This window comes from Nicotiana sylvestris, chromosome 12, assembly GCF_000393655.2.
Source record: "Nicotiana sylvestris chromosome 12, ASM39365v2, whole genome shotgun sequence".
Taxonomy (NCBI): domain Eukaryota; kingdom Viridiplantae; phylum Streptophyta; class Magnoliopsida; order Solanales; family Solanaceae; genus Nicotiana; species Nicotiana sylvestris.
In genome coordinates, this window is record NC_091068.1 from 17,650,640 (window position 1) to 17,678,619 (window position 27,980).

The following is a 27,980-nucleotide window of genomic DNA, read 5'->3' on the forward strand; positions in this document are numbered from 1 at the left end:
TAGTCATACGTTAATTATACATAAATATATAATAATACACACTATCTGAAGGCAATTTTTTTACAATTATCTATGTTGTATAATTATGTATAATTTTGTATACTTGTGTATAATCATGTATAATTCTTTATAGCTATGAGAATACACACAAATATACATGGTTATAATTATGTATAATCTTGTATACTTGTGTATAATCATGTATATTTCTATATAGCTATGAGAATACACACAAATATACATTGTTATACATGATTATACAAAGTATATATAGTTATATACAACATATACATCATTCTTCCTCCCTTCAGAAGTCATTAAAAGTGAGAAGATGAAGAAGAAGAAGAAGAAGAAGAAGAAGGAGGAGGAGGAGGAGGAGGAGGAGGAGGAGGAGGAGGAGGAAAAATTACCAAAAAAAAAAAAGGAGATTTCATAACTTAGAATAAGAGACAAGAATTAAAAGAAATAACCACTCAATATTTTCTTTTTCTTCAAACGGGAATAAAAGGATCCTCTAATGTGAAAGTCGGAATCTGCTTCGGCGAGCACTGAATCGAAAAGAAAAAGACTACAAAAGATAGATCTGGTGTGGATTGTTCAACAATATTATTTTGTGGAAGAGGAAGATACAAATGAACGGAGCAAGGAAATCTGAAGAAGAACTCGACTATTTTGCTAGAGAGAGAAAGAGAGAGAGAAAGAGCAAGAGATTGAAAATGAAAGAGAAAGTGGGATGGGGAGAAAATCTGAAAGAGAATTTGGGAATGGAAAAGTTTTCTCTGCATAAAGAAAAAGAGTGGCGGCGCAATGTGGCTAATTGTTGAAAATAAATTTTCAACATTATAGAAACTTGACCATACCGGATAAGAAGGGAAAATATAGGCCCAATTTTGTTAGAATATTGGGCCAACTGACAATAAGAGTAATTTTGCCTTTTAAAAATGAATACAATTATATTAACGAAGAACTTTTCATCGTGTTTGTTCAATTGAAAATCACCTAGCATTCAGTTGCTGAAGTTTCGGATCTAAACAGACTACACTGAGTAGCAACGGATAGTCACTTTACATTCTATCACCAATAGTCCAACACAATTACAAAAGCTTGCAGTTTTCGCTCAATAATTAAAATTGTACATTTATTTGCTGTCCATTTCAGACTATTGGTTTCTTGTACGTGCGCTGCACGTGTATGTAATATACATTTTTGTAAATAATAGTAATATTATAAAATAAATTGTTGAGTAAATAACTATAATGAAGAAATAAAGTTTAAGTATTTGTGAATGATCAACGTGAATTTATCATATGGTCACTTGTTTGTCTTGGTCAAAATGATTGGATCTCGATTGAACTAATAAGAATAAAGGAGTTACGCTTACACCCTTAGTAATAAAAAAGAGACACACAATAATGAAAAAATTGACCTAGAAGATAATGATTTATTCGAGAAAAAATTCTTAAATAAATAAAATCATATAAGCTTTATTGAAAGAATATAAACTCTAATCATCTACAAATTATAATCATTTCGCAAAATATATTTCAGGTCAATAACAAATTATTAAAGTAAATTAAAAACTCAGGAGTCATAAACCTCAACAAGCATAAAAGATTCTGGTTCATTTCTGAAGAAACAGGTTCAACATTAAAAATGCTAATTCAAGGAGCGATAGTTTAGATATAGTATATACATAAATTAGATATAGAAGTTTTCACATACTTAACAAAACAAATAATACATAATTCTTAAAAAATTTGTAAGTACCATCACGACGGACTAAAGAATCCACCTTATCTTATTTACAAAAGAAAAATGATCCTACTATGTATTCAAATTAAAGTATCTTTTCTCATTAAAAATCGATAGATTTAAATTACTCTCTGTTCTGCTCTTTCTCTTCCTCTGTTTCGCTGTTCTCTGCTTCATAATTGGAGTCAATCAATGCTGATCCTTCCAAAAGCTCGTTCAAGGCAACTTCATCTCATATTATTAAGGTAAATTTTGTCTTTCTTTTTCTATTTTCACTCGTTTACAACTATTAGACTAGGGTTTAGGCTTACGAATAATGCGTTGGAAATGCTCATTGTGTTTAAACGAGATGAAGATGGATTTCAAAGTAGTTAAAGAAATTAGTGTTATTATGAGGTTTTAAGTAAGTTACTAGTATTGTCCTATTGTTATTGTTATTGCCATTCATGTGTCTGTCTTTTTATTTTGTTGTATCCTCTTCTTTGCTGCCTAGGTGAGAGACCTCCATCCCAAGCCACATTACCAAAACATTCATCCCAACACGTCATTCTCTTCCTCCTCATCAAATATGTTAATGCCCATATCACCAGCAAAAGCTCTGTTGGACTAGGTCCTGACACTAAAGCCCCTAGCTCATGTCTCTTGGATACTATTCCACTAGGCTTGGAGGTAATGGCTAAGCTCTTTTTATGGTTATCAAGAGCATTCAATTTGTCCATATCATGAGAGACAAGAGTATGGAGGATGTCTCTATTTGCCAATTTAACTTTTGTACCAATTGAATTCGAACTCTTCAAAGCATCCAACAGTTTCCTATCTTGGGTTAAAACAAAAGCTTTTGAAGTCTCTTTTTTAGGGTTAAATCTAATGGTCCATGTCGCGTAGAGAGAGGAGAGTGTTTTTTAGCGTAAAGTTTTTTGGGGTTTCTTCATTGTGGCTTTTCAAATAGGGGTTGTATTGTTAGTGCTGCTTTTATCATTGTTCTATGTTTCATAAGAATTGCCTTTAGTTGTTGAAATTATTTGCAACTATTTGCTGAATTTGTTGCAATAACTTCAGCAATTGTTACAACAATTTCAACAACTGAAAGGGTTGTTGCAACGAATAATTCAACAACTGCTGAATTTATCACAACAACTTCAGCAATTATTTGTAATTATTTTAGTAGTTGTTGGATCAACTGCAGTAGTTGTTTTATTATTTATGTGTTAGGAGTAAATTATTTTATTGCATTATTGATGATTTTTGTTTATCTTGTGTGTATAGAGAAAATGACTTCTCAGAAAAGTAAGGAAAGAAAAAGAATTAGTACATCTTTTTCAGGCTATTGTGGAAAGAAGAAGCAAGCAATTGAATGATAAGGATACCCATTAACATTGTGGCCTTTTTCTGATGGTTCGATCTAGAAATACTAGCTAATCTTAATTAATTCATAAATTTTAAATTAAAATTCACAAAACTTTTGTTAATTACATCCAAAAGTTCACTAAAGGTCAGATGACAAATAAATTAAAGCATTCAATCATCTAAGAAATAAGTAACCCATTGACTAGAGGCGAACCCGGGATTTGAAGGTGATGGGGGCACCATTATTTTTCAACATAGCTATGCATATCTCTAGCTATAAAGTTTAGCGTGCAACTCTCTTTTATTTATTTATTTTGATTTGCACCGGGTGTCCGAGTCTCTAAGAGCCCTGACTAATCCCAGGGTTGCACAGGCTCTCAGCACGGAGTTTCCCGCAAGTGCACCACGGTTAATTCAGGTTTTACCCAGTTAGCGTGCAACTCTCTTGAAAGGTTATGGGGTCTTTTGATTTAGGAATTTAATTAGAAGTACAAGGAGGCGGGAAAGTTGGGGGGAAACAAAAGCAAAAAAACCAAACAAAACAACAACAACAAAACATAATCCGAGGATGACACAACATGTAATAATAAAGAACCATGATAAGATAATACAAAAATAATCCTAGTACTACTGGTAAGCCTAGGAGGAACACACTACTATCAGTCAACTTACAACCCTAATCCTCGACCTCCACACCTTCCTATCGTGAGTCACATTCTCGGTAAGCTGAAGCAACGACATGTCCTACCTAATTACCTCTCCCCAATTCTTTTTAGGCCTACCATTTCCCTTCCTCAGACCCGCCATGGACAACCTTTTGATCGGAGCATCTATGTCTCTCCTCTTCACATGCTCGAACCATCTCAACCTCGATTCCCGCAACTTGTCCTCCACAGATGCCACTCCTACAAACAAAAGCAAAAAAAAAAAAAAAAAAAAAAAACATGGGCAGCTGTGTAGTATCAAGGAATTTGAGCTATGGGCCATTAGGCTGACCATATCGAGTTCTCCAGTTAAAAATATGGGCCATTGGGCTGACAATATCAAATTCTCTTACTGAAAAACGTAAAAAATATAGAAAGCAACTATGAAGTAGCGGGGTATCGATCCTGGGCATTTGGCATGAATGCTAGAGCTTTTGTGTTTAAGGTCCCAAGAATATATATGTACTATTTTCAAAGTATATATACATATATAAAAATAATTTTTCCGAAGTTACCGGGGACCGATGACCCCCCTCCATTCAACGTAGGTCTGCTTCTGGCATTGACCATCACACTTATCAATCCATATCATTTAACTCATAAACAACAAATATAACTTGAATTTGTCTACAGAATATTGGAACTTTAAACATTACCTTATTATAGAATTCAGATTACTGATTTTACTTATTTGGGTAGTGGCATGTAAACCTTTAAAAAAATTTATACTATCAATATATAAAAGTTAAACTCATAAAGAACAACATTACATATCATGTTGCTTTATCAACCAAATTGCTTTAGCAAGAAGAAGACACAAAAGATTCAGGTCAAACTTTGCTACTTCAACTTGGAAAGAAAAAATACAAAATGTGAAATTGCTTCTTCTTTATTTTTCCATATGTTGCTCTTAATTTCCTACTTATAGGAAATAGTCAGCAACTTGGAAACAAATTCTTCAATATTTCTATCTGAACTTCCTCCTTCATCCACAGCATTTCTAGCCAATTCCTTCCATTTCTTTGTATTTTCCTTAATCATTTTTCCTTTCTCTTCTTCCATCACTATCCTTATACATTCTTCAATAACTTCTCTTCTAACTAATCCTTTTTCATCTTGTTTTGCTTTTACTCCCATCTCCCAAACATCTTCGACAAGCTTTGCATTTGTTGGCTGATCTGACCATTGTGGCATTGCAACCATTGGTACTCCCAAACTGATCGCTTCCAAAGTCGAATTCCAACCACAATGTGTCAGAAAACACCCTACTGATTTGTGTTCCAAGACTTGTAATTGTGGACACCATGACACCACTAAGCCTTTATTCTCACTTGCTAATTTTAATTCTTCTAAAAAATTCTTTGGAAGTTTGGATTCTTCAGTGGATCTAACAACCCACAAGAAGTTCTTGTTGCTATTTTTCAAACCCCATGCTAATTCTTCCATTTGCTCAGGTTCTAGTTTGGTTAAACTTCCAAATGATACATATACCACTGAGCTGATTGGTTGGTGATTTAACCAGTTTAGGCATTCATTTGTCATTGGCTTGAAGATACTAAGGCCATATTCTTTGTCATCTGGTAGCCTCTTGTCTAGGTATACTGATGGTATAGTTGGTCCAATTGTCTTGATTGGATAAAGTTTGGACATCCAATCAGTTACCTACATGTCAACAAATTAGAAGAAGGATGAGATTTCATGTAACAATTTAAATACTGTGTATAACTTAGATGGCTAAAAAATTAACTCCTATGTGTATTATTTATTTATTTATTCTAATGTATTTTTCCTACCACAATACCTCAAGAATGAATACTCTGTTATACTTGTAAAACCGTGGATGAATAAATATACTGTGGACAAGACCTGCTTTGGAAAAAGTTAATATTGTAGTAGTACTCTCTACCAAGTACTACTTCTGGTCCATATTACCATCTGTGTTTCAAAACATCCCTTAAGAAATACATGTAATAGCCTTAGTATAAGATTATATGTCTAAACTGCGCTTTATTTGTTTTAGATATCTCACTTTATTAACACTTCACTAATTGGAGCTATTAGGCTGTTAAACTGGTATAGTGAACTTCAGAGTGTTGTATTTTTCTATGCAGCCAATTGGCAAAGTTCCAAATGGACTTAACAGATAAAGAGAGGAACACTAATAGAAGAATATTCTTAAAGTTACCAGTTTCAAAAAAAAAAATAGAAGAATATTCTCATACCTCTTTCTCCAATTCATAGAAACTGTTGATTAGGACCCAATCTATTTTCTCAAGATTTGAGAATTGATTCACCAACATTTCAAGTGCTCTTGCTGATTCAGGAGTAGAAACAAAACTAGGTACATCTGAACTCTCAATTGTTACTAATCCAGGAATTGAGATTTCTTCATCAACTTCTGTAGGAGGAAGTTTTAGAACCCCTTTATGTACATGGTAATAAATATTATCCACTGCACAAGATTGTGTGAAAAAAGCAGCACAGGCTAATCCATACTTCTTTGCCACTTCTACAGCCCAAGGAAGAAATGGATCATAAACTATGCAATTCACAGGATAACCACGAGTCGTTAATGTTTCAATAAGCTGAGACATAGTGTCAGAACCAACTTCTTTGAATCTTGTAATATAGGCCGCGAAGCTTTCTGCTTGGTAGATGCCTCCATCATCGTAGCCATCGGAGATGGCCTCGATTGATACAGGAGTTGACAATTCTTGCATGGTTTGCAAGAAGAATTTTGTGGCTGCTATAGTGATTTTGACATTTTTGGATTGCAAACGTTTGGAGAATTGGAGCATAGGGTTGATATGACCTTGGATTGGATATGGCAAGATTAAGCAATGAGCTTTGTGAGACATGTTTTGCAACTTCTCAATTGATATTATGGCCAATTAAGAATGAGAGGATTGTAAAATCCTGTAGTGAAAATGAGGTTCTTATAATTGGTCAAACGAGTTTGAAGTGTTCAAATTTTTTGACATACATGCCTAAGGGGTCGTTTGGTTGGAAACAAGTTATCCCGTGATTAATTATCTCGGTATTAGTTATCCCATTCTCCCATAGGGAATTAGGGATAAAAAAAATATTACAATCCGGGATTAGTTATATCACGATTTTATCCCAACCAAACATGAGATAAACTCGTCTTAAATTTAATTCCGGAATTAATTATCCCTTATCTCTCATACCAAACGAGCCTAAATGAGTGTCTTGGCTTCTTCTTTTGTCAACATATGCAGTGACATAAGCAGGTCATATGCATTGAGTATTTAATAGGAATATGAGTCCTGTTTAAGTATTTAATTAGGATTAGGTAATAATGTCAACAAATAACTTTGACCATCTATATATATATATATATATATATATAAAGTTGGGAATAGAAAAAGTGACGTGGCACTCTCAGGATTCCTATTTATCTATTCTCTTATTTTTTTGGCCTTTTTTTCTTAGTTTTTCCTTAAAAAAAATAGCAGAAAAATAAAAATACCCTACTTATGTCTTCCTTAAATGTGTTTCAATAATTTCTTTCCTCATTATTTTGGCCACACCAAGAGGTTCTAACGTATGAGTTACAATATGTTTTTAACTTAGAAACTCCATTGTCACTCTATATATAACCTTCTATGTGAAAATGGTACCCTTAGTTGATAAACATTGGTGGATAAAACTCAGAGAAGTTAGACTTTGCTCCCTAGAAGACTATGGATTCTTCAGTTTTTCCGTCCCTAAAATTCCAGCAATTTCTATATGTAAGTTTTTCAGATTTTTAGATTGTTATCATGTGTGTGCATACCCGTACAAAACACTTACTAATACATCTCGCTTTACATTCAATTTCATGAATATTTTATATAGTGTTTAGCTCATTTATGTTGGCAAATGTAGAGGTGTGGGTGCATAGGTGATTTAGCTTCTGACTTTTTTGAAAAAATGTACTATTTTATTTTTGTTATGGTTTGTTCTGTTTGTGCTTTGTTGTATCGTATATGGCTTTCAGGGACGAAGAGTTTCAACATCCAGGCTTATGGTTAGAGACCTGGCTTTTTGCAGACATTGAGTTTCAATATCCAGGCTTTAATAGTATATAGGTTACTATTTTCAGCATTCTTTTTCGACTTTTATTGATGTTTTTTTCAAATAGCATTTTTTCCTTGTACGTTGTTACCTATCTACCAACTTGTGGCTTCTGTTTCTCAATACAAGTAGTTTAAAAGTTTTTTATTGTCCTAATTAGAAGCTATTTGGCAGAAATATGAATCATTTTTAATCATTTCTTGACAATATATAATACAAGTTGAGGGGTATGTAATTTTGGTAAAAACATACACGCAATCGTTGTTTATATCAAATAATAAACAAAACATGTCTGTTCAATATACATTTACCACTTAACTATAGCTAAATAATGTGTATCGGCTCCATAGTTTTTTAACTGCTAAAGTTAAATTAGTTCGTTTGATGTAAACACCTGAACAATTATGAAAATATTAATATTTAACTCAATATTAAAAGGAAAAGAGATAAATATTTATATTCATATATTAAAATGCTAAATATACAACAAAATGTTCAAATAAAGAGATCAATTTTCTTTAAACTTTAAATGACTAACAATCGTCAAGTGATGAAAAATAAATGATAATAGTAACGATAAAATACAGTAAAACTTGCAACTAAACTACATATTTGAATTTAAAAACTAATTTTTTAATTCGTATGTTAGAAAATAATAATTAGTTCTTTTATTACCGCGCGAAGTGTGGATGAATTCACTAGTTTTAAATAACATAAGGTATATTGATTAGTCATATACGCATCTACGTTTATTTTACTTGAAAGATACGTTTTCTGTCCATTTTAAATAATTCTACAAGTTTTGTATGACTACGAATTATAAAATAAAAAATAAAAGTGAGTATGAATATGGATATAACTTCTTTAAGATTTAACTTCTTTTACAAGAAAATGAAATAAGTAATTTTTTTCTTTTTTAGTCAAAGATATTAAAAATAAGGGAAAATAATTAAATTTGCCTTTGAACTATATATATAACATTATTCGTCGGTTGGTTTGGTTCGATTTGTAGACATTTCGATTCGGTATTTTTAGTATGCAATTTCTTAAAATGTTATATCAATATCATATATTATTAAATTCGTATGGTTCGATATTTTTCCTTTCCTTTTCAATTTATTCGGTAAGGTAACTTCAATTTATCTTGTTTGAATAAAAAAACTATACCTGTTTTTTTTTTAGTCTTTAAGAGGTAAAAGAAAAATCTTGGATATCAAACTAAATCAAAAAACTCCCTTTTGGAACTAACAATTTTCTAGAGAGTGAGTTAGAGAAAAAGCCAACACGATCGTGTAAGAATTTTTGAACTAGACTATTATCAGTTCTTAAATAAATATAGGAATCTGGAATACAATCCAAAATAAAATTTACAGTTGAACTGGCAATAATTAAGTGAATTGCGCTCAAGCAATGACATGAGAACAAGTAACGCTACATGTAAATTAATTCAAATTTTAGGCTTTTTATATTATGTTGTAATCTAAAATATGTATATTGTGTAAATTATATGTATTTAGGTTCGATATCGATATTTCGATATTTTTTTAAAATACTGAATATTGAAGCAAATGACATATTTTTAAAACTTAAACCAAATACCAAATTGAATATTAAAATATCATATACTAAAATTTTCAATTTCGATTTTGGTAATTCGGTGTGTACCAAATTATCCACATTCCTATAATATTGTTTAACTATGTCCTCGCTAAAGTTGGCAACAGAAGAGCCGTTTCCAAATATATTACGTCTATCGCTAAAGTTTGATATGACTTGGACCGGATATGGCAAGACAAGATCAAGCAGTGAGTTTCGTGAGTAGTCATCTTTTGCAACTTCTAAATTTATGGATGGGAAAATACTACAATGAAAATGTGGTTCTATAGTTTGTAAATTTGCACTTTTCATCTTTTTGATGGCTATATATTTTTACACAATTATAACTTATAATAAAATTAATTTATAATTTTATATAAAAATAAAATAAACGAAAATTAATTAATAAAAATTATACACCAAAATTAAAATATAAAAGTAATATTATAAAGATATTACATAAAAAGTATAAGTAATTACAAAATTTATAATATGTTAAATTAAAAGTGTTATATAATAAAAGATAATAATAACTATTGATGAATAGTAATGGTGTTGATGAATAGTGTTACACTAAATTTGGTGTAACACTCTACACACACCAAAATGGTATAAGAAATAGTGTTGGGTTGAAGCATCAAAACACCAAATCTTACACCAAAATAGCGTTTGACGTCAAAAATAGCGTTGGGTTGGAGATGGTCTTAATAGAGTTTGAAGTATCCAATTCGGACATACAGTGTGTCTCGGTTTCTTCCTATTGTTGATACCGACTTTTGGATTTTAACATTTGAAGCCATAAATATTTCGGGTTTTTTTTTTCATTTTTAGCTCGCGCTATAAATTATTTATAATTGGTAGTCGAAAAAGTGTAAAAATGTAACGACACGACCGGTCGTTTTGAGCTCTAGCGTGTCGTTCAACAGTCTGAGGCCATGAGCAGCTTCATTTCAGGTATTATGACTTGTACGCGTGATCGGAATTAAATTTCGGAAAGTTCAGAGTTGATTTGGAAAGAGAATTCTCATTTCAGAAGCTTTAAGTTGTAAGAATTAACTAGGGTTGGATTTTTAAGTAACGACCTTGGAATCGGGATCTTAAGGTTCCAGCAGGTTCGTATGATGATTTCGGACTCGGGCGTATGCCCGTATCGGGTTTTGGATGACTCGGGAGCGTTTTGGCACCAATGGTGGAAGTTAGCATTTTGGAAGAAATTTCATAAGTTTGGCTTGAAGTGCATTTCAGTGTTATCGATGTCCGTTTGGGATTCCGAGCCTGGGAGTAGCTCCGTATGGTGATTCTGGAGTTGGGAACGCGATCGGAAGTGAATTACAAGGTCCGTAGGTCATTTTGGAGTCATTTGGCTAAAGATAGAAAATTGAAGGTTTTTGAGAAGTTTGACCGGAAGTGGACTTTTTGATATCGGTGTCGGAATCCGATTCTGGAAGTTCGAGTAGGTCCGTAATGTCAAATATGACTTGCGTGCAAAATTTGGGGTCAATCAGACGTGATTTGATAGGTTTAAACATCGAGAGTAGAAGTTTGAAGTTCTAAAGTTCATTAAGCTTGGATTGGAGGTCGATTCATGATTTTAGCGTTGTTTGTTATGGTTTGAGGCCTCAAGTAAGTCCGTAATATGTTTTGGAACTGGTTGGTATGATTGGTTGGGGTGCCGGGGGCCTTGGGTGGATTCCGGATGGTTACCGGATCGAAAATAGAATTTTTGGAAGGCTCAACTTTCAGGTTGCTGTCATAACCGCACCTGCGAGATTTGGGCCGCAGAAGCGTCCAGAAGAGCCGCAGATGCGGTTTTGGACTGGAAGTGAAGGGACCATAGATGCGGTCGTTTTTCTGCAGATGCGGGACCGCACCTGCGGTGGAGAAGACGCAGAAGCAAAAAAGGGGCAGCCTGGGAAGGACCGCAGAAGCGGTCGAGAGGCCGCAGGTGCGGAAAGTGCTGGAGGCAGAATGGTTCTTTTAAAAATCGGAATTTGGCCATTTTCTCTCATATTTTCTTGACTTGGGCGATTTTTGGGAGAACTTCAAGTGGGATTTTTCATCATCAACAATAAGGTAAGCTAATCTCATCCATCTTGAGTTAAATGCATCGATTATGTATGGATTTTAGCATGTAAATTGGTAGAAATTTGGGGTTTTGGTAGAAAGACCTAGAAATTTATATTCTTGGAATTTGACCACGATTTTGGGTATGGAATTGGGAGTAAATTATATATTTGAGTTCGTGGAGTTATGAGTAAGCTTAATCTTCAAAAAAAATCGGAATCCGGGCACGTGGGCCAGAGGGCAATTTTGTCAACTTTTCGATCGGGATTAGGAATTATTATAAATTGGATTGTAATGATTAATTAAGCGTATATTAATGGATTTGCATAATTATTGGCTAGTTTTGGAGCGTTGTGCATCAATTTGAGTCTTCGGAAGAGCGTGGAATGTGGGTTATGGATCTTCGGAGCGTGGTGAGTCTCCTTTCTAACCTTGTAAGAGAGAATTGTCTCCATAGGTAAAATAATTGGTCATGTGCTCCTATTTGTGGGGGCTACGTACGCACGAGGTGACGAGAGTCCGTGCGTAGCTACTATTATGCTATTGTCTGAGTAGTTTAGGACCTAGAAGCATGTTATACTTGGATTATTTGCGAACTTATCGACAGCTTGAATTGCTTAAATCACATCGAATTAGTAAATGAACTTCTAAACAGATTAAACTTCATTTTTCTTAAAATGTTTAAAAGAGGATTGGCTTTCGTTGGATAATTGCTCCGTGTGGACTTCTTGATTGACTGTCTATGTGTGTTTATTTTTGGAACGGACCGAACGCCTCAGTAGATTAAATAGATGCATCTATGGTTCGTGTCGTTCGACCCTCGGCAGTGCACAATTTATTTTCTGTTGGATCGGGTTGTACGCCTCGGCATGATTTGCGCATGCTTGTATTGCTTGCCTTGAAACTTATTGAACTTGTTATTGCCTCTTCTCGGTTTGAGAATATTTGCCTAAACGATGAAAAGGAATTTGGAAATTTTCTATAAAAGAAAGAATTTCTTACTTGCTTCATTCCATTGAATTACAATCATGTTTATAAAAATCATCGTTTTACTATATTATTGAGATAACATTATTGGACCACTAGTAAGTGTCGAAGTCGACCATCTCGTCTCTACTTCTTCGAGATTAGACGGGATACTCATTGGGTACACGTTGTTTTCGTACTCATACTACACTTCTGTGCATTTTTGTTGCACAAACATATGTATCTCTAGGGGCCTATTAGGCGAAGCAGCATGGTTGATATGGAGACTTAGGTGAGCTGCACTTCTTGAGGCGATCCATAGACAGCAGAGTCTCTTTTAGTTTTCTGTATTTATTTTTTGTCCAGAATTTGTATACCGGACGGTTGTTGTATTATATTACTTCCTAGAAATTGCTCATGCACTTGTGACACCGGGTTCTGAGATGTCTTTGGATTTATTCAGGAATTTTAAAAGTTGTTAAATGTTTCATTATTTATTCAGAGGAATTTGCTATGTATTGTTTTAAACGTATAAAAGAAATGTTTTTGGAAATATTTAAACGAGAATTTAATTAAGTATTTTTGGTTGGCTTGCCTGACAGCGGTGTCCGGCGCCACCACGATCCTTAGTGGATTTTGGGTCGTGACAACATGGTATCAGAGCACTAGGTTCCCTTAGGTCTCACGAGTTATGAGCAAGTCTAGTAGAGTCTCGTGGATCGGTACGGAGACGTTTGTACTTATCTTCGGGAGGCTACAGGGTTGTTAGGAGTACTTCCCTTCTTGACTTCTCATCGTGCGATTTGATTCCTTGAGGCTTATGCCTTTGTTTCTTTCCTACTCAATCTTACGCGACGCGAACCACTGGTTATAAATCGAGAATTGAAGGATTGTAATGGCACTACATATGTGGTGTGGGATGTTCTCCCGGTATTGTTGTCTGAGCTATTATCGTCGTCTTGTGGAAGGATATTCTGTCATTTCAACTCAGTAGCGACACTTCTGAGAGCTCTGAGGCTAGGCCCAAGTTGTCATGATGCTATGAACGATTGTTCCGCAGTATTAATATGATGGTAGGAAGTTTGCCTACGTGTCGGAGTAGTGAATGATTTGAGGGGAGCTTTACTCAGTGCATGATCTAGGGATTTTGGTAATTTATTCCCAGTAGGGGAAAAGCAATCAGGCTAAGAATGTTCAGATTTGTGTTAATGGGATAACGAGACTTGGTATTTATGAGCGTGGTGGAGTTTCCTTCTATGATGAGGTCGTTGTCCTTATTGAATGTACGACGGTCAAAGATTGCGGGGTGCGGTGGTTCAGGATTGAATTGGTGTTCCTAACATCGACGGCTCGAGAAAGATGATCTTCAAAAAGGTTTAAAGTTAGTAGTGATTGTGGGTTCAAGTGCTACAAAGATAGATTTTATTTAAGGCAACAACTGAGCAGCAAAGGATGAAGAAGGACATGTGGGAAGTGTAAGGCGGTGGTTAAAATTTCTAGAAGGTCAAGTATAAGAAGCAAAGGTCGAGTAGTCAATTAAAGGGATGAGTTCCGCCAAATTGGGAGAGTGGCGGAGTTGCATATGGGCATTGTGGTAGGATGACTACGCACCTTAAGGAGAGTTTGGAATGATTTGACAATTTTAGAGATTAGTGATTGGGGCCTACGGGGTTAATTGGAATCATGGGCCATTATGCGGCAGAAGGTTTGATATAACGGGACGAAGCTACTTGAAATGAAGAAGGATACAACATAACTTCGGATTGGAAGGTTATTGCTACACATTTAGTTGATGTCCACAAGGGATGAATGGACTTGTGCAGCTAGAGAGTGAGCTCGAACTTAGGATGGGTTATTGATGTCGTAGTGATTGTACCCCGTGCAACAGCGTTGGAAGGTGTCGGGAAGTGATTTCCATAGGTGGGTTATTCCCTGTGAGCAGGTTAGTGGTCGCGTGGTTGGCAAGGCTTCTGCGAAGAATCCTATTGGTTGTATAACAAAGAGATCGGTCGTGCAAATGTGGTTGACAATTCAAAATATAAAAGGGGTTTTACAGGAAGATTCCGAGAATTTTGGCGGTTGATTGCGCAAGGTTATGTCAATAAGAGATTAAGGATTCTGGTGAATTTCAGAGTTGTGTAATAGTGGCTTCAAGCTAAGTGGGAGAGTCCCACCGTCTACGATTGGGTTATATGGTTATCTTCTTGTGAGGTTTCGGGTCATCGGCGTATTGGTAAGTTATTTTAGCTATGGGAAAAGAACATAAGTGATAACTTGAGCAAAGGAATTGTTAGAGGTGTGCTAAGGTTGGCCTTATTGGATCATGTTCAGACTTGGGAAAGGATTCAGGATTTATGCCTTGTATAGATGCGGGTTCCAAGGGAAGTAATTCTGTCGGGTGCTTCGTCGAGAGGGTAATCATGTGCTAGAAGATTCGTGGGGTTGATTATATTCGGGGCTAAGTCAGAGCGGGTGGCTCTCAGCAATGGTCCTAGTGGATTCAAAGGGGTAATGTGGTGCCTAATGATTTCGAGTCTATAGGTACAGTTAAGAATCAAGGTTCGTAGCAGCTTATGAGAAGGTGCCCAGAATGTTCTGGGATGTTTTGACCTGCAGTTTAGCAATTAGGAAGTATGAAATAGTTCTTGGGATTTGAGACAACATGATCTCATGATTCAAGGTCACTCGGGGGTGAGTGCGGATGGAGTTATTATTATTTCTAAGGCAATTAAGGTAAATCGAAAGAAGATAGATTGGTTAGCCATAGTTGAGTTAGCATATTGGTGGTAGAGATCAGTTCCTTCAGCATGATCAAGTTATGCATGTGATATGTAGCGGTACATATGAGGCTTGTCGGCCGCCGTGACTGATGTTATTCAGGAGTATTCTTCTGTTATGGCCTGTTATGTGTAGGCGGATCCCGGAAGGGCTATGGTGGCTTAGACCACTACTTAGAGATTTGCATATTCTACGGCTATGAGAATTCGCCTGTGTGTTGCTATGGTTCTCCTGAAGTGAGTTAAGTGAAAAGTTTTTATATGATGAAGGGTTAATCTATTAGTGGTTCTGGAGTTACGATGAAAATCGTGTTCTATTGAATATTGACATGTTGGTTGCAGTGAGTGGTATGGAATTTGAAGTAAGGATCAAGGTTGCAGTTCGGTGTTGACAAGGATGTCACGAGCTCGGATGAGCAGGAAATGAGTTTAGATTTCTAGAGTAAGTGGAATTATCTTCAGTGTCACCTGAGATCGGTGTTTTGGTGAAAGAGGCTTTGTATCCTGGTTAAGGATTCTTGATCGCTTTTCAGCGTTAGTGCGACCATGGTTTGGATGTACAGACTTGTTATCCATTACGGAATGTCGTGGGAGTGTGCCCCACGAAAAGGTTGTATAAATGTGGCATGTAGTCACTTGAGTGATTGAAGAAGTTAAACCAAGTATGAAGATTGTAGTGATGTCGTTAAATTGAGAAGTGATGCCTGGAGGGCACTTAGTTTATTGTGTTGTGGACTATGGAGGATTACTCCGGTTATGATGGTTGTTCTTGTGTGTTATGAGAAAAAGGGGGCCGTTATTGAAGGTTATTGGCCTAGTTCAGTATGATCGGAATTAGCTTGGGGTCTGTGGATGGATTTAAATGTGAATATGGGCTTTATATCAGGATAGATGTGTTCATCTCAGCAATGCGCTCCTTATGGAAGAGTAGTCGGGGTGTTATTTCGTCGTCAGCTATTTCATGTAATGTTCTATAGTGCCGTATGAGTTGTGAGACAGCTTGGTAAATTTCTTATGTGTTGAGATTCCGCGTAGCAATGAGGTTTTATGATCAGGATGTCTCTCGAGATTTAGATCGTATATAGCACCTCAGTTGTGCTTGAGTTTTGTAGCTTATAGCGCTATATGTTCCCTCAAGGATAGTATTATGCACTTAGCGTGTTTATGACCGATATTCAGTATTTTATTGTAATGAGCAATCCAGATCGGTGTGCATCTCCTTAGGTGAGTGCTATGTTATTTGGATCGGGTTGGGCGCTGTAATAGTGTGATGTTGAGTATAGTTTTCTATATGCTATTTGTGTATGCCTTGCTTTCTATTTTCTAAGGAAAGTCCGTATTAGTGCGTGAGTTGAGTAGTCCCTTCTAGAGTTCGTCTTCCTCTTGTAACGCGTTCGAATTGGTAGCCTATTGGCACATTGCGGCATCATATGAGATTTTTGATCATGTCCGGGTGGCTTATTGCCGGAATAGTTCGCACTGGGTGAGATGAGATCATTGGATTTAGGATTAGTGCAATCTGATTATATGAAATATATTAAGAAATTAAGACCATTATTCGATTTAGAATGAGGTGATGGTTCTTGTCAGGAGTATAGACTCAATGGATTGTTGATTCAGCAATTGGTTATGAATTTCTACGCCCATCTTCCATCGTGGCGATATTGTAAGAGTTAGAGTAAGAGCTATGTATATCATGAGGTGCGTTGTGAGCATCCGATTCGTGGAATTTTGACTATTGTGCTTAGAGGATATAAAGCGGTGTAAGGTATGAATTTAGCGAAGGTATGCAGTCATGTTCTGGTACATCATGTGGTGATTGATACGGTGGTTGTAACTTGGAAACAGGCCTGACGGAGAATTTCGGATGTTGGAATTGGGGTCCAAGGCTTATATGCTTAAGTGAAAAAAGGATATCTTCAGGATTGATAGAGCTAATGTGCTCAGCTGAGTTGTGGTAGCACGAGAAGGTGCATGAGGTGTTAAACGGTGATTTCAGACTACTTCAATGTAGTTCGCAGCACATTCGAGGACGAACGTATGTTTAAGTGGGAGAGAATGTAATGATCCGACCGGTCGTTTTAAGATCTAGCGCGTCGTTCAGCAGTTTGAGGCCATGAGCAGCTTTATTTCAGGTATTATGACTTGTACGCGTGGTCGGAATTAAATTTCGGAAAGTTCCGAGTTGATTTGGAAAGAGAATTCTCATTTCAGAAGCTTTAAGTTGTAAGAATTAACTAGGGTTGGATTTTTAAGTAAACGACCTTGGAATCGGGATCTGAAGGTTTCAACAGGTTCGTATGATGATTTCGGACTTGGGCGTATGCCCGTATCGGGTTTTGGATGACCCGGGAGTGTTTTGGCACCTATGGTGGAAGTTAGCATTTATGAAGAAATTTCATAAGTTTGGCTTGAAGTGCATTTCAATGTTATCAATGTCTGTTTGGGATTCCGAGCTTGGTAGTAGCTCCGTATGGTGATTCTGGAGTTGGGAGCACGATCGGAAGTGAATTCAGAGGTCCGTAGTTCATTTTGAAGTCATTTGGCTAAAGATAGAAAATTGAAGGTTTTTGAGAAGTTTGACCGGAAGTGGACTTTTTGATATCGGGGTTGAAATCCGATTCCGGAAGTTCGAGTAGGTCCATAATGTCAAATATGACTTGTGTGCAAAATTTGGGGTCAATCGAACGTGATTTGATAGGTTTAAACATCGAGAGTAGAAGTTTGAAGTTCTAAAGTTCATTAAGCTTGGATTGGAGATCGGTTCATGATTTTAGCGTTGTTTGTTATGATTTGAGGCCTCGAGTAAGTCCGTAATGAGTTTTGGGACTGGTTGGTATGATTGGTTGGGGTCCCGGGGGCCTCGGGTGGATTCCGGGTGGTTAACGGATAAAAAATGGAGGTGGTTAACGGATGAAAAAGAATTTGGAAATTTTCTATAAAAGAAAGAATTTCTTGCTTGCTTCATTCCATTGAATTACAATCATGTTTATTAAAATCATCGATTTACTATATTATTGAGATAACATTATTGGACCACTAGTAAGTGTCGAAGTCGGTCATCTCGTCTTCACTTCTTCGAGATTAGACGGGATACTCATTGGGTACACGTTGGTTTCGTATTCATACTACACTTCTATGCATTTTTGTTGCATAGACATATGTATCTCTAGGGGCCTATTGAGCGAAGCAACATGGTTGATACGGAGACTTAGGTGAGCTGCACTTCTTGAGGCGACCGGTAGCCAGCAGAGTCTCTTTCAGTTTTCTGTATTTATTTTATGTCCAAAATTTGTATACCGGACGGTTGTTGTGTTATATTACTTCCTAGAAATTGCTCATGCACTTGTGACACCGGGTTCTGAGATGTCTTTGGATTTATTCAGGAATTTTAAAAGTTGTTAAATGTTTCATTATTTATTCAGAGGAATTCGCTATGTATTGTTTTAAACGTATAAAAGAAGTGTTTTCGGAAATATTTAAACGAGAATTTAATTAAGTATTTTTGGTTGGCTTACCTGACAGCGGTGCCCGGCGCTACCACGACCATTAGTAGATTTTGGGTCGTGACAACATGGTATCAGAGCACTAGGTTCCCTTAGATCTCACGAGTCATGAGCAAGTCTAGTAGAGTCTCGCGGATCGATACGGAGACGTCGTATACATAAAGCACACTACTTGAGAGTCCATTTAGTAGCACCTAGGTAAGTGATATGAGCTGCTTTTCCTAAGTAATACAGAAAAATAAAATAAAAAAAGTTAAAATAATTCTGTCACCATGAATATGCAAAGCAAATGAAGAAGATTTTAACTTCTATAAATTAATAGTGCAAAAAAAGTTATACTATCATGTCGTGTTGAAGACCTAGTGACTGATGGATTCCTTTTTTATTATATAGGTAGGTTAGGATATTTGACAATGATTTTACTCTTTGAAATGAGAACGTAATCGTTGTCGCTCGTTAGATAAGTGTTATGCGTCTTGGATGTTTTGCTCGTGGGGAGAGAAATGCGAAGAGTGAGATCTCACATGTGCTCACTTTCGTATAATAAGTTAAATTAAGTTAATAACGACGAAAAAATTCGATCTAATGTAGAGTATATACAAAAGAAAAGTAATGCCAGCTTACCTTACGGTCCTAATTTTTACCATGGAAACACAACATTCAGTTTAGAAGTGGCTTTTTTCTCAAACTTAATTATCCTTAATTTCTTGCATAATTCTCAATAACAAAGTACTAAGCAAATTAAGTAGTTTATATAATGAATGAAGAACAGATACAGGAGAGTTTAAAGGAGAGTGGAACATACATTAATTAGCAGAGATAACGTGATAGAAAATGACAGTCACAAAATGGAAATATACCAAATCATATTGGCATGTTGCTCTCTTATAATAGTACATTAAAGAAAGAGTGAGTGCCAAATTTGATACAACTTCGTGCGTGTGCCATGATGCTAGCTTTTGCTTTTTATGTTTTTATTGTTTTCATTTTTAGCACACAAAAAAATTCAATGATTATTATCACAAGTCAATCCAGAATTTTAAGTTTATGAGATTTAGATTCATAATTTTTTTAATTTATTGGGTTCTAGATAAATATTTATTCATATAAAGTGAATTTCTTAACATAATTATACGTTCTGGAAAAAAAAACTACTAAATTCTGTCAATCATGTAATTTCAAGTGTATATCGGCCCGTGATTATTATGATTACATCTGGAAGGAATATTGAATAGATTGATATATATATATATATATATATATATATATATATATATATTCTTTGTAGTTTAAATTTATATTCTTTCCATTTAAATTGTTTAATTTAATTACCCATACAAATTCTTTGTAGTTTGTGGTATATATATGTAGTTTGAAGTTGGAAGTTGGATTATTAAAAAAGGGGTAAAATTGGATAGTAAATATTTAAATGTTGAAGAGAGATGTGCAATGGTATGTGTAAATATAATAGGAGCAAATTTTGCAGAAGAGTTTCAAAGTGAATTCCATTTCTAAATCTTAATTTGCCAATCAAAGACAAGGGGTAGGGTCTCTCATTCAATTTTTAGGACCCAATTACAACAGAAACAAAAATACAGACACTTTCCCAAACTTGTCATAATTATCAAATGGATGATTAATTTCACTTATAGTCACGAACTTTTTCTACTGTAATAGTAAATTATAAAATCATTTTTTGTTGCACGGTAATTGAATTTTACTTACTATAACAGTAAAATAAATAAACTTAATTTGCTAAAAATATAATAATCACAAAATTATTCTTGTCTCGTTAAAGTAATTGAATTTTACCTGTTATAACAGCAAAATGACTAAACTTTACTCAAATCGACATCTATAAATTTTGCCGTCAAGAGATTAATGTAGGGGTGTACAAAGGAAACCGACAAATCGCACCAACCCGATAATCCGAGTCAAACCGAGAAAAAAACCCGACTATGATTTGATTTGGTGTTGGAAAAAAACCCGACCATAATTGGTTTGGTTTGGTTTTAACTAAAGAAAGTCAAACCGAAACCAAACCAACCCGACATTACATATATAGAAATTTTAGATATATTTAATATATAAATATACTTATTGTGATGTAATTTATAAATATTTCTTAAATTTTTTCATAATTTTATCTTTTAAGGTATTATTTCAAGGTTTGACTAATTAGAACTTTTGAATACTCCAATAAGTTTTATAGCCATTATATTAGTAAATTAAATAATGCTAACAAAAGCCCAAACCAAAATCAAATCAATACTAATGCTAACAAAAGACAACCAATTCAATATTACGAACGAGAACGTATTGAATATCTTTTTTTTTTTTGCAATAATTTAGATAAAAATGTAAAACTTATTTTTATTTTTCTTTAGCGTTTAGTCAAGTAATTAATACTCCCTTATTAGTCTATTTATTTTAGCATGGCTTAGTACTTTTAGATTATGTTTATTTTTATTATGGATTTTTAATTAGCAATATTTATATTACATAATTTTATTGTTTTTATTGTTGAATATTTTAGGATAATGCCATGGCACATCTCATATTTTGTATTATTTTCTTGGAAAATACTTTATATAGTTGTATCTTACTAGGATTAAAGAAATATTTTGAGCATACGTTATATGTTTTGTTCTACGAAGATTTTACCGGAAAAAAATCCGATCGAATAACCCGAAAACCCGAGAAAAATCGAGATTGAAAAACCCGAGTTTTATTGGTTTGGTTTGGTCTTTAGATTTAAAAATCCGACACAAATTGGTTTGGTTTGGTAATTGTAAAATCCGAACCAACCCGACCTATGTACACCCCTAGATTAATGAATTAACAAAACATTTTGAAATCCGTTTTTTGCAAATAGTAAGAGGAGAATTGACTAAAGTGTTCTTATCCTTAGTTCCCGCGGATTCTTTGTTTTTGCAAATACAATTCTCATTTTATTATTTTGATCTTAACCTAAAAGAAAAGAACAAAAAAAAAAAAAAAGCTAATGAATAAGAAAGAAAAAGGGCAAAAAAAATCTCTCATACTGCACATGTGCACTCTCATATACACACCTTCAATAGTGGCAGGGAGGGCCAGAGGCAAGAATTTCATTTAAGAAATACAAAAAATATTTTCTCTTATATTTCGGGAATTCGGCAATTTATGTACATACACATAAAGAAATTCACGAGTTTTTGGCCAATATTGTCTCTTATCTTTGAGGTAGGTTTATTTAGATTCCTCAAATATAACTCTGAGCATATATAAACCCTTAAGTATGCTAAAGTGGGACACCTTTAGTCTCACTGACACAATGTGTTCAAAAACAGCAGCACTGCCTCGTGTTACTTATGTGACATTGTAAGAAGAAGATAAACAATAAAAGAAAAAAGCCATTCTCATTTCGGGGTTGGTTTCGGCACTCCCCGTCTTTTTAATTTACTTATCGAAAATATTTTATAAACCAACACCTAGGGGTGTTCATAAAAACCCGAAAAACCGAACCAAACCGAAAACCAAATCAAACCGAGCAAAAAAACTGATACTTTTTGGTTTGGTTTGGTTTTGCTTTTGAATTTTAAAAACCGATCAAATTTGGTTTTAGTTTTAATCAGAAAAAACCGAACAAAACCGACTATTGGAGTAGTTATTCCAAATTTATTATTACACCTATATATATGTATATTGTTATACAAAGTTTCAAAAAATTTATGGTAAATGTTAATAGTTTGCACTTTTAATATAGTTCTTTACCTTTACATTCTAGTTTGATTGGTAGTTTTCTTTTGTTTAGTGTAAGAATCCATTTCGTGTTAAAAATAACATATTTTTAATTGAGTCCTTAAATTATTCATCACTATTTGATTCAATTATCATCAATATATTCTGGTAAATAATAGATTTCTCAAAGGGCAATTGATTTGATAGTGTTACATTGAAAATGTGGTCGCCGGAATATGTGTTTGGTAGTGTATGTCTTATATTTAAGAAAAAACCGACAAATAACCGAAAACCGAAAAACCGACATAAACCGAATCGAGAAAACCCGACTTAATTAGTTTGGTTTGGTTCTAATATTTGAAAAACCGACTTACTTGGTTTTTTTTTAGGGAAAAACCGATCCAAACCGAACCATGAACACCCCTACCAACACCCACTAATAGTACAGAGCTGATAAATTTAAGATTTTAACGTTGAAACTTTTACTTTTAAAATTTTCGGTTGATTTTTCCAAAAATAAAATTTAAAATTTGAAAAACAAAATAGAGCTGTCGGGATCACTTTTGAGCATATTACTGAAGCAAACGAATAACCAGGTTGTATTATCATTCTTAGCCCGCACCAGAAACTATTTACATATGGTAGCCGAAAAAGTATATAAAATTTGTATATTTTTTATATATTAACATACAAAATGTATAGAAACCAACACTGTTAGTTTTTGAACATATTGTGTCACTGAGACTAAAGGTGGCCCACTTTAGCATACTTAAGGGACTAAATATGTTCATGGTTATATTTGAGGGACCAAAATAGACATATCCTCAAAAATAAGGGATAATATTGGTCAAAAACTCGAAAATTCACCAATATACACAATACATTTTCAAATGAAGGAAATTTAGTTGAACTTTCCTGAGTATCAAGATATGTTGTCTGCCTTATCATACTAAAGACGGATGGATATGCTAAAGATGTTCAATCGGATACTTAAAATGCTAAAGGTACTTTTTATAATCGATAAAACACCATATAGAAAGCTAATATGTACTAATTCAGATCTTTCGAGCTTCCTCCCGGAACTTACTTTCATATTTAAAGCATAATGTATGTTATAACACATATTACCAAAAAGCTTTTTCTTGCCATATCATGTAATACTTGAATAATGTTTTCTAAAATTAACAAAATAAATCACATCATAGGTTGTATCAAAATATAGTTTCGGTGAAGCTACTAGAGCCTGAAACATGTCGACGCATATATGTGCTTATTCTCACACATGCAAGGTTGCAATATATTTATATAAAAAAAGTAAACCCACAAAAATGCCAAGTAAATTTAACATCTAATATATATATATATATACATAAAAAAGATTAACCCCCGCTCCACCCATACTTTTTCCGTATTAAGTAATCCAACTATTATCACTGTTATTATTATTATTATACTTTACTATCAATAATAATGGCGAACACCTTACAAAATTCATTTTCAATATGCACCGCACTTCCATGGTACTATTTGAAAAGGTAAAATATTCAGAAACATATTATATCAAACTCTTGCTGCTGACGTAACATCAAGCGAGAACATGAAACAAATCGTTATATTCCTAGTAAAAAAAAATATAATACATTTTCCTTGGAAGAAAAGTAAAAGAGCAAAATGCCGTTCTCATATCACTTAAATTCTCATTTTCACGTGTTGTCATATCGATGATGTTTAAACCTAAGAGTTATTACAATTTACAAAAGGTCTATTCCCGCTAAATCACATGGATGGCCAATTAACGATATAATAATTCTTTAAATGAACCTTTATTAGTGCATTAGCACATCCTTTTGCTTGTGTCATTGCACATGTTGGCAATTCAGAAAAATCCAAGACACCCTCTGACAAAATATCAGTGTCCAAATCATACACTTCAAACTTTATCAAAAAACTATAAGAACCTCATTTTCACTGCAGGATTTTGCAAATTAAACTAGCATTCCCCTCAATATAGTTTTGGCCATCAATTAAGAAGAACTTGCAAAAGATGACTACTCACAAAGCTCATTGCTTGATCTTGCCATATCCAGCTCAGGGTCATATCAACCCTATGCTCCAGTTCTCCAAACGTTTGCAATCCAAAGGTGTCAAAACCACTATTGCAGCCACCAAATCCTTCTTGAAAAACATGCAAGAATTGTCAACTTCTGTGTCAGTCGAGGCTATCTCCGATGGCTATGATGATGGAGGCCGTGAGCAAGCTGGAACCTTTGTGGCCTATTTTACAAGATTCAAAGAAGTTGGCTCGGATACTCTGTCTCAGCTTATTGGAAAGTTAACAAATTGTGGTTGTCCTGTGAGTTGCATAGTTTACGATCCATTTCTTCCTTGGGCTGTAGAAGTAGCAAAGAAGTTTGGATTAGCTACTGCTGCTTTTTTCACACAATCTTGTACAGTGGATAACATTTATTACCATGTACATAAAGGGGTTCTAAAACTTCCTCCAACTGACATTGATGAAGAAATCTCAATTCCTGGATTATTAACAGTTGAGACATCAGATGTACCTACTTTTGAAATTAGTCCTGAATCAGCAAGAGTTCTTGAAATGTTGGTGAATCAATTCTCGAATCTTGAAAAAGTGGATTGGGTTCTAATCAACAGCTTCTATGAATTGGAGAAAGAGGTAAGAGAATATTCTACTTTTGTTCTTTTCTTTGTTTGTTTGGTCCATTTGGAACTTGTTAATTGGCTACATATATGTTCTTGAATGTTCTCATCAAGATTCCAAAACTATACAGCCTTTTCTCTATCGGGTCTTAATACTCTCTCTATCAAAATGATATACGCTATTTACTTATTAGTTCGTTTTAAAAAGATTGACAGCTTCACTATTTTTTTAATAAGAAGTATTTATAGTCACACAAGTGATATGATAGGTTTAAGACAATAAGTTTTAAAAGTTTTATAGCTACACAAATGATGTGGCTTATTTTAGACCACATATCTCAAAAGTCATTCTCTTTATTAAAGTTTGTGTCAAGTCAAATAGAGGAAGTAACATTTTACTAACAAACTGAACTTGTTTTGACATAGTTGACATTTTAAAAACACAAAAAGCCATTTATTAGGTGAAGTAAATTAAAAATATACTACAATAGGTTAGACTGCACTAAATATAAATGTAACAAGATCTTAATTTACATTGTCAGTGTATTCAGATTTAAATTGTTACATGAAATCTTATTAGTATCATGTTTCAAATTGTTTGACATGCAGGTAATTGATTGGATGTCCGAGGTTTATCCAATCAAGACAATTGGACCGGCTATACCATCAATGTACCTAGACAAGAGGCTACCAGATGATAAAGAATATGGCCTTAGTGTCTTCAAACCAATGACAGATGCATGCCTAAACTGGTTAAACCATCAACCAGTTAGCTCAGTAGTATATGTATCATTTGGAAGCTTAGCCAAAGTAGAAGCAGAGCAAATGGAAGAATTAGCATGGGGTTTGAGAAATAGCAACAAGAACTTCTTATGGGTAGTTAGATCCACTGAAGAATCCAAACTTCCCAAGAACTTTGTAGAGGAATTAGCAAGTGAAAAAGGCTTAGTCGTGTCATGGTGTCCACAATTACAAGTCTTGGAACACAAATCAATAGGGTGTTTTCTCACGCACTGTGGGTGGAATTCGACTCTGGAAGCAATTAGTTTGGGCGTACCAATGGTTGCAATGCCACAATGGTCAGATCAACCTACAAATGCAAAGCTTGTGAAAGATGTTTGGGAGATGGGTGTTAGAGCAAAACAAGATGAGAAAGGGATTGTTAGAAGAGAAATTATTGAAGAATGTATAAAGATAGTAATGGAAGAAGAGAAAGGAAAAATGATTAGGGAAAATGCAAAGAAATGGAAGGAATTGACTAGAAAAGCTGTGGATGAAGGAGGAAGTTCAAATAGAAATATTGAAGAATTTGTTTCCAAGTTGCTGACTATTACCTCAATGGAAAGCCAAGTGCCATAGAAAAATAAAGAAGAAGCTGATTTGTACTTTGCAATTTCTTTTTCAGGTTATAGACTTATACTGCGGCCTTTCCCCGAATCCTTTACGCGAGATGCTTTATGCACCGGCTTCCCTAGACTTATAGTAACAAGTTTGACCTAAATCATATTTTACTTTCTCCTTCTTTCCATTTTGTAATGCAACATGCTGTAATATCTTGTTTATTACAAATTTCTAAATGTAATAGCTGAGATTATTGTAATTCGCTGTTCAATTAATTCTTGTCATCCCTAAATTTTAGCATCTGCCGACCACAAGAAGTTCAATTAATTCTTGTCATCCCTAAATTTTAGCATCTGCCGACCACAAGAAAACTAGAAACAAAGTGCAATAAGGTGTAATAGTCATTGGGTCATTTCCATTGGTTAGATTAGTGGTTGCTTTATTTGCCATCTGACATTTAACTGAACTTTTACATTTGGATGTATTTGTGAATTAATTAAGATGAGCAAATAACCATAGATCAGATTATTGGAAATATGCCCTGATGTCATTTGATGCAAGATCAGCTATAAAAATGTTCAGACAATTTTTAGGAAAATGAAGAAGGTGATGCAAATTATCCAAACCAAAACCTAAGATTCACGAATACGTCCATTCATCAAAAGGCACGAAAAGAAAATGAGAAACTTTTTCGTATAGCATATGAAGACCTAGTACAAGAGACAGGATGACAAATAATTTAAAAAAATGAAGCTGGAAGGAAGATTGGACATTGAAGTGTACCAGTACCTCGAGAGTGCAACCCTAAGCCTTCTTTTCGTAAACCTTACTCCTGTGCCCTCAATTGGGATACATAGACCGGAAGAAGCTAATTTCATCAGAAAACTTGTATGAGCATGTGTCTGAGCTAATTATTCATCACGAAGAGATGAAACACTTTATAACTTTGTAGTGTTTGTCAATCTTTTCATCTCCTTAACTAAGATGATAATTTGAAGTATAGAACTTATAGTTTAGTAACTCATTAAAGCATTCATATACTTGAGAGTTTCACATGTGATTCATTCAACAACGGCTCAACATGGACTTAGCTCAAAGTGAACCGTAAAGATTTAATTTTTGCAATTAGATAGCTGAGGGTTTAGCCGAAATAGCCTCTCTATCTCCACCTTGTGGAGATAGAGGTAACGTCTGCATACACTCTACCTCCCCAAACCTCACTTGTGGAAATACACTAAGTATGTTTTTGTTGTAATTAGAATGTTCGCCTATTTCATTATCTCATGAGTGTGAAAATGTTTTATGCTGGACCGGTCTCTGTTGCAGCAAAATAGTGGTTGCTTTGGTGAGGACGAGAGTAAAAGTACAAAGGGTGATGCCGTGCACATTTTCATTACTTGATTGCTTTGGTGAAGGCGAGAGTAAAAGCACGAAGGGTGATGCCGTGCACATTTTCATTACTT

At 34.7% G+C, this 27,980-nt stretch overlaps 2 protein-coding genes and 1 long non-coding RNA gene across 3 annotated transcripts; 2 read left to right on the plus strand and 1 right to left on the minus strand.

Annotated features, from left to right (window-relative positions):
* Positions 1 to 4,509: 4,509 nt before the first annotated feature.
* On the minus strand, positions 4,510 to 6,701 carry LOC104231871 (UDP-glycosyltransferase 74G1-like). The gene is made up of 2 exons (XM_009784929.2): positions 6,026 to 6,701; positions 4,510 to 5,465 (listed from the first exon to the last, which is right to left on the minus strand). The coding sequence occupies exons 1-2, from the start codon at positions 6,659 to 6,661 to the stop codon at positions 4,722 to 4,724; spliced, it is 1,380 nt and encodes a 459-aa protein (XP_009783231.1). The 5' UTR covers positions 6,662 to 6,701; the 3' UTR covers positions 4,510 to 4,721.
* LOC138884362 (uncharacterized) lies at positions 6,679 to 8,022 on the plus strand. The gene is made up of 2 exons (XR_011404542.1): positions 6,679 to 7,555; positions 7,804 to 8,022. It is a non-coding gene; the product is annotated as an uncharacterized lncRNA (long non-coding RNA).
* A 16,469-nt stretch (positions 8,023 to 24,491) lies between these two features.
* LOC104231869 (UDP-glycosyltransferase 74G1-like) lies at positions 24,492 to 26,817 on the plus strand. The gene is made up of 2 exons (XM_009784927.2): positions 24,492 to 25,192; positions 25,786 to 26,817. Exons 1-2 carry the CDS (start codon positions 24,554 to 24,556, stop codon positions 26,533 to 26,535), a joined length of 1,389 nt encoding a protein of 462 aa, XP_009783229.1. The 5' UTR covers positions 24,492 to 24,553; the 3' UTR covers positions 26,536 to 26,817.
* The last annotated feature ends 1,163 nt before the right edge of the window (positions 26,818 to 27,980 follow it).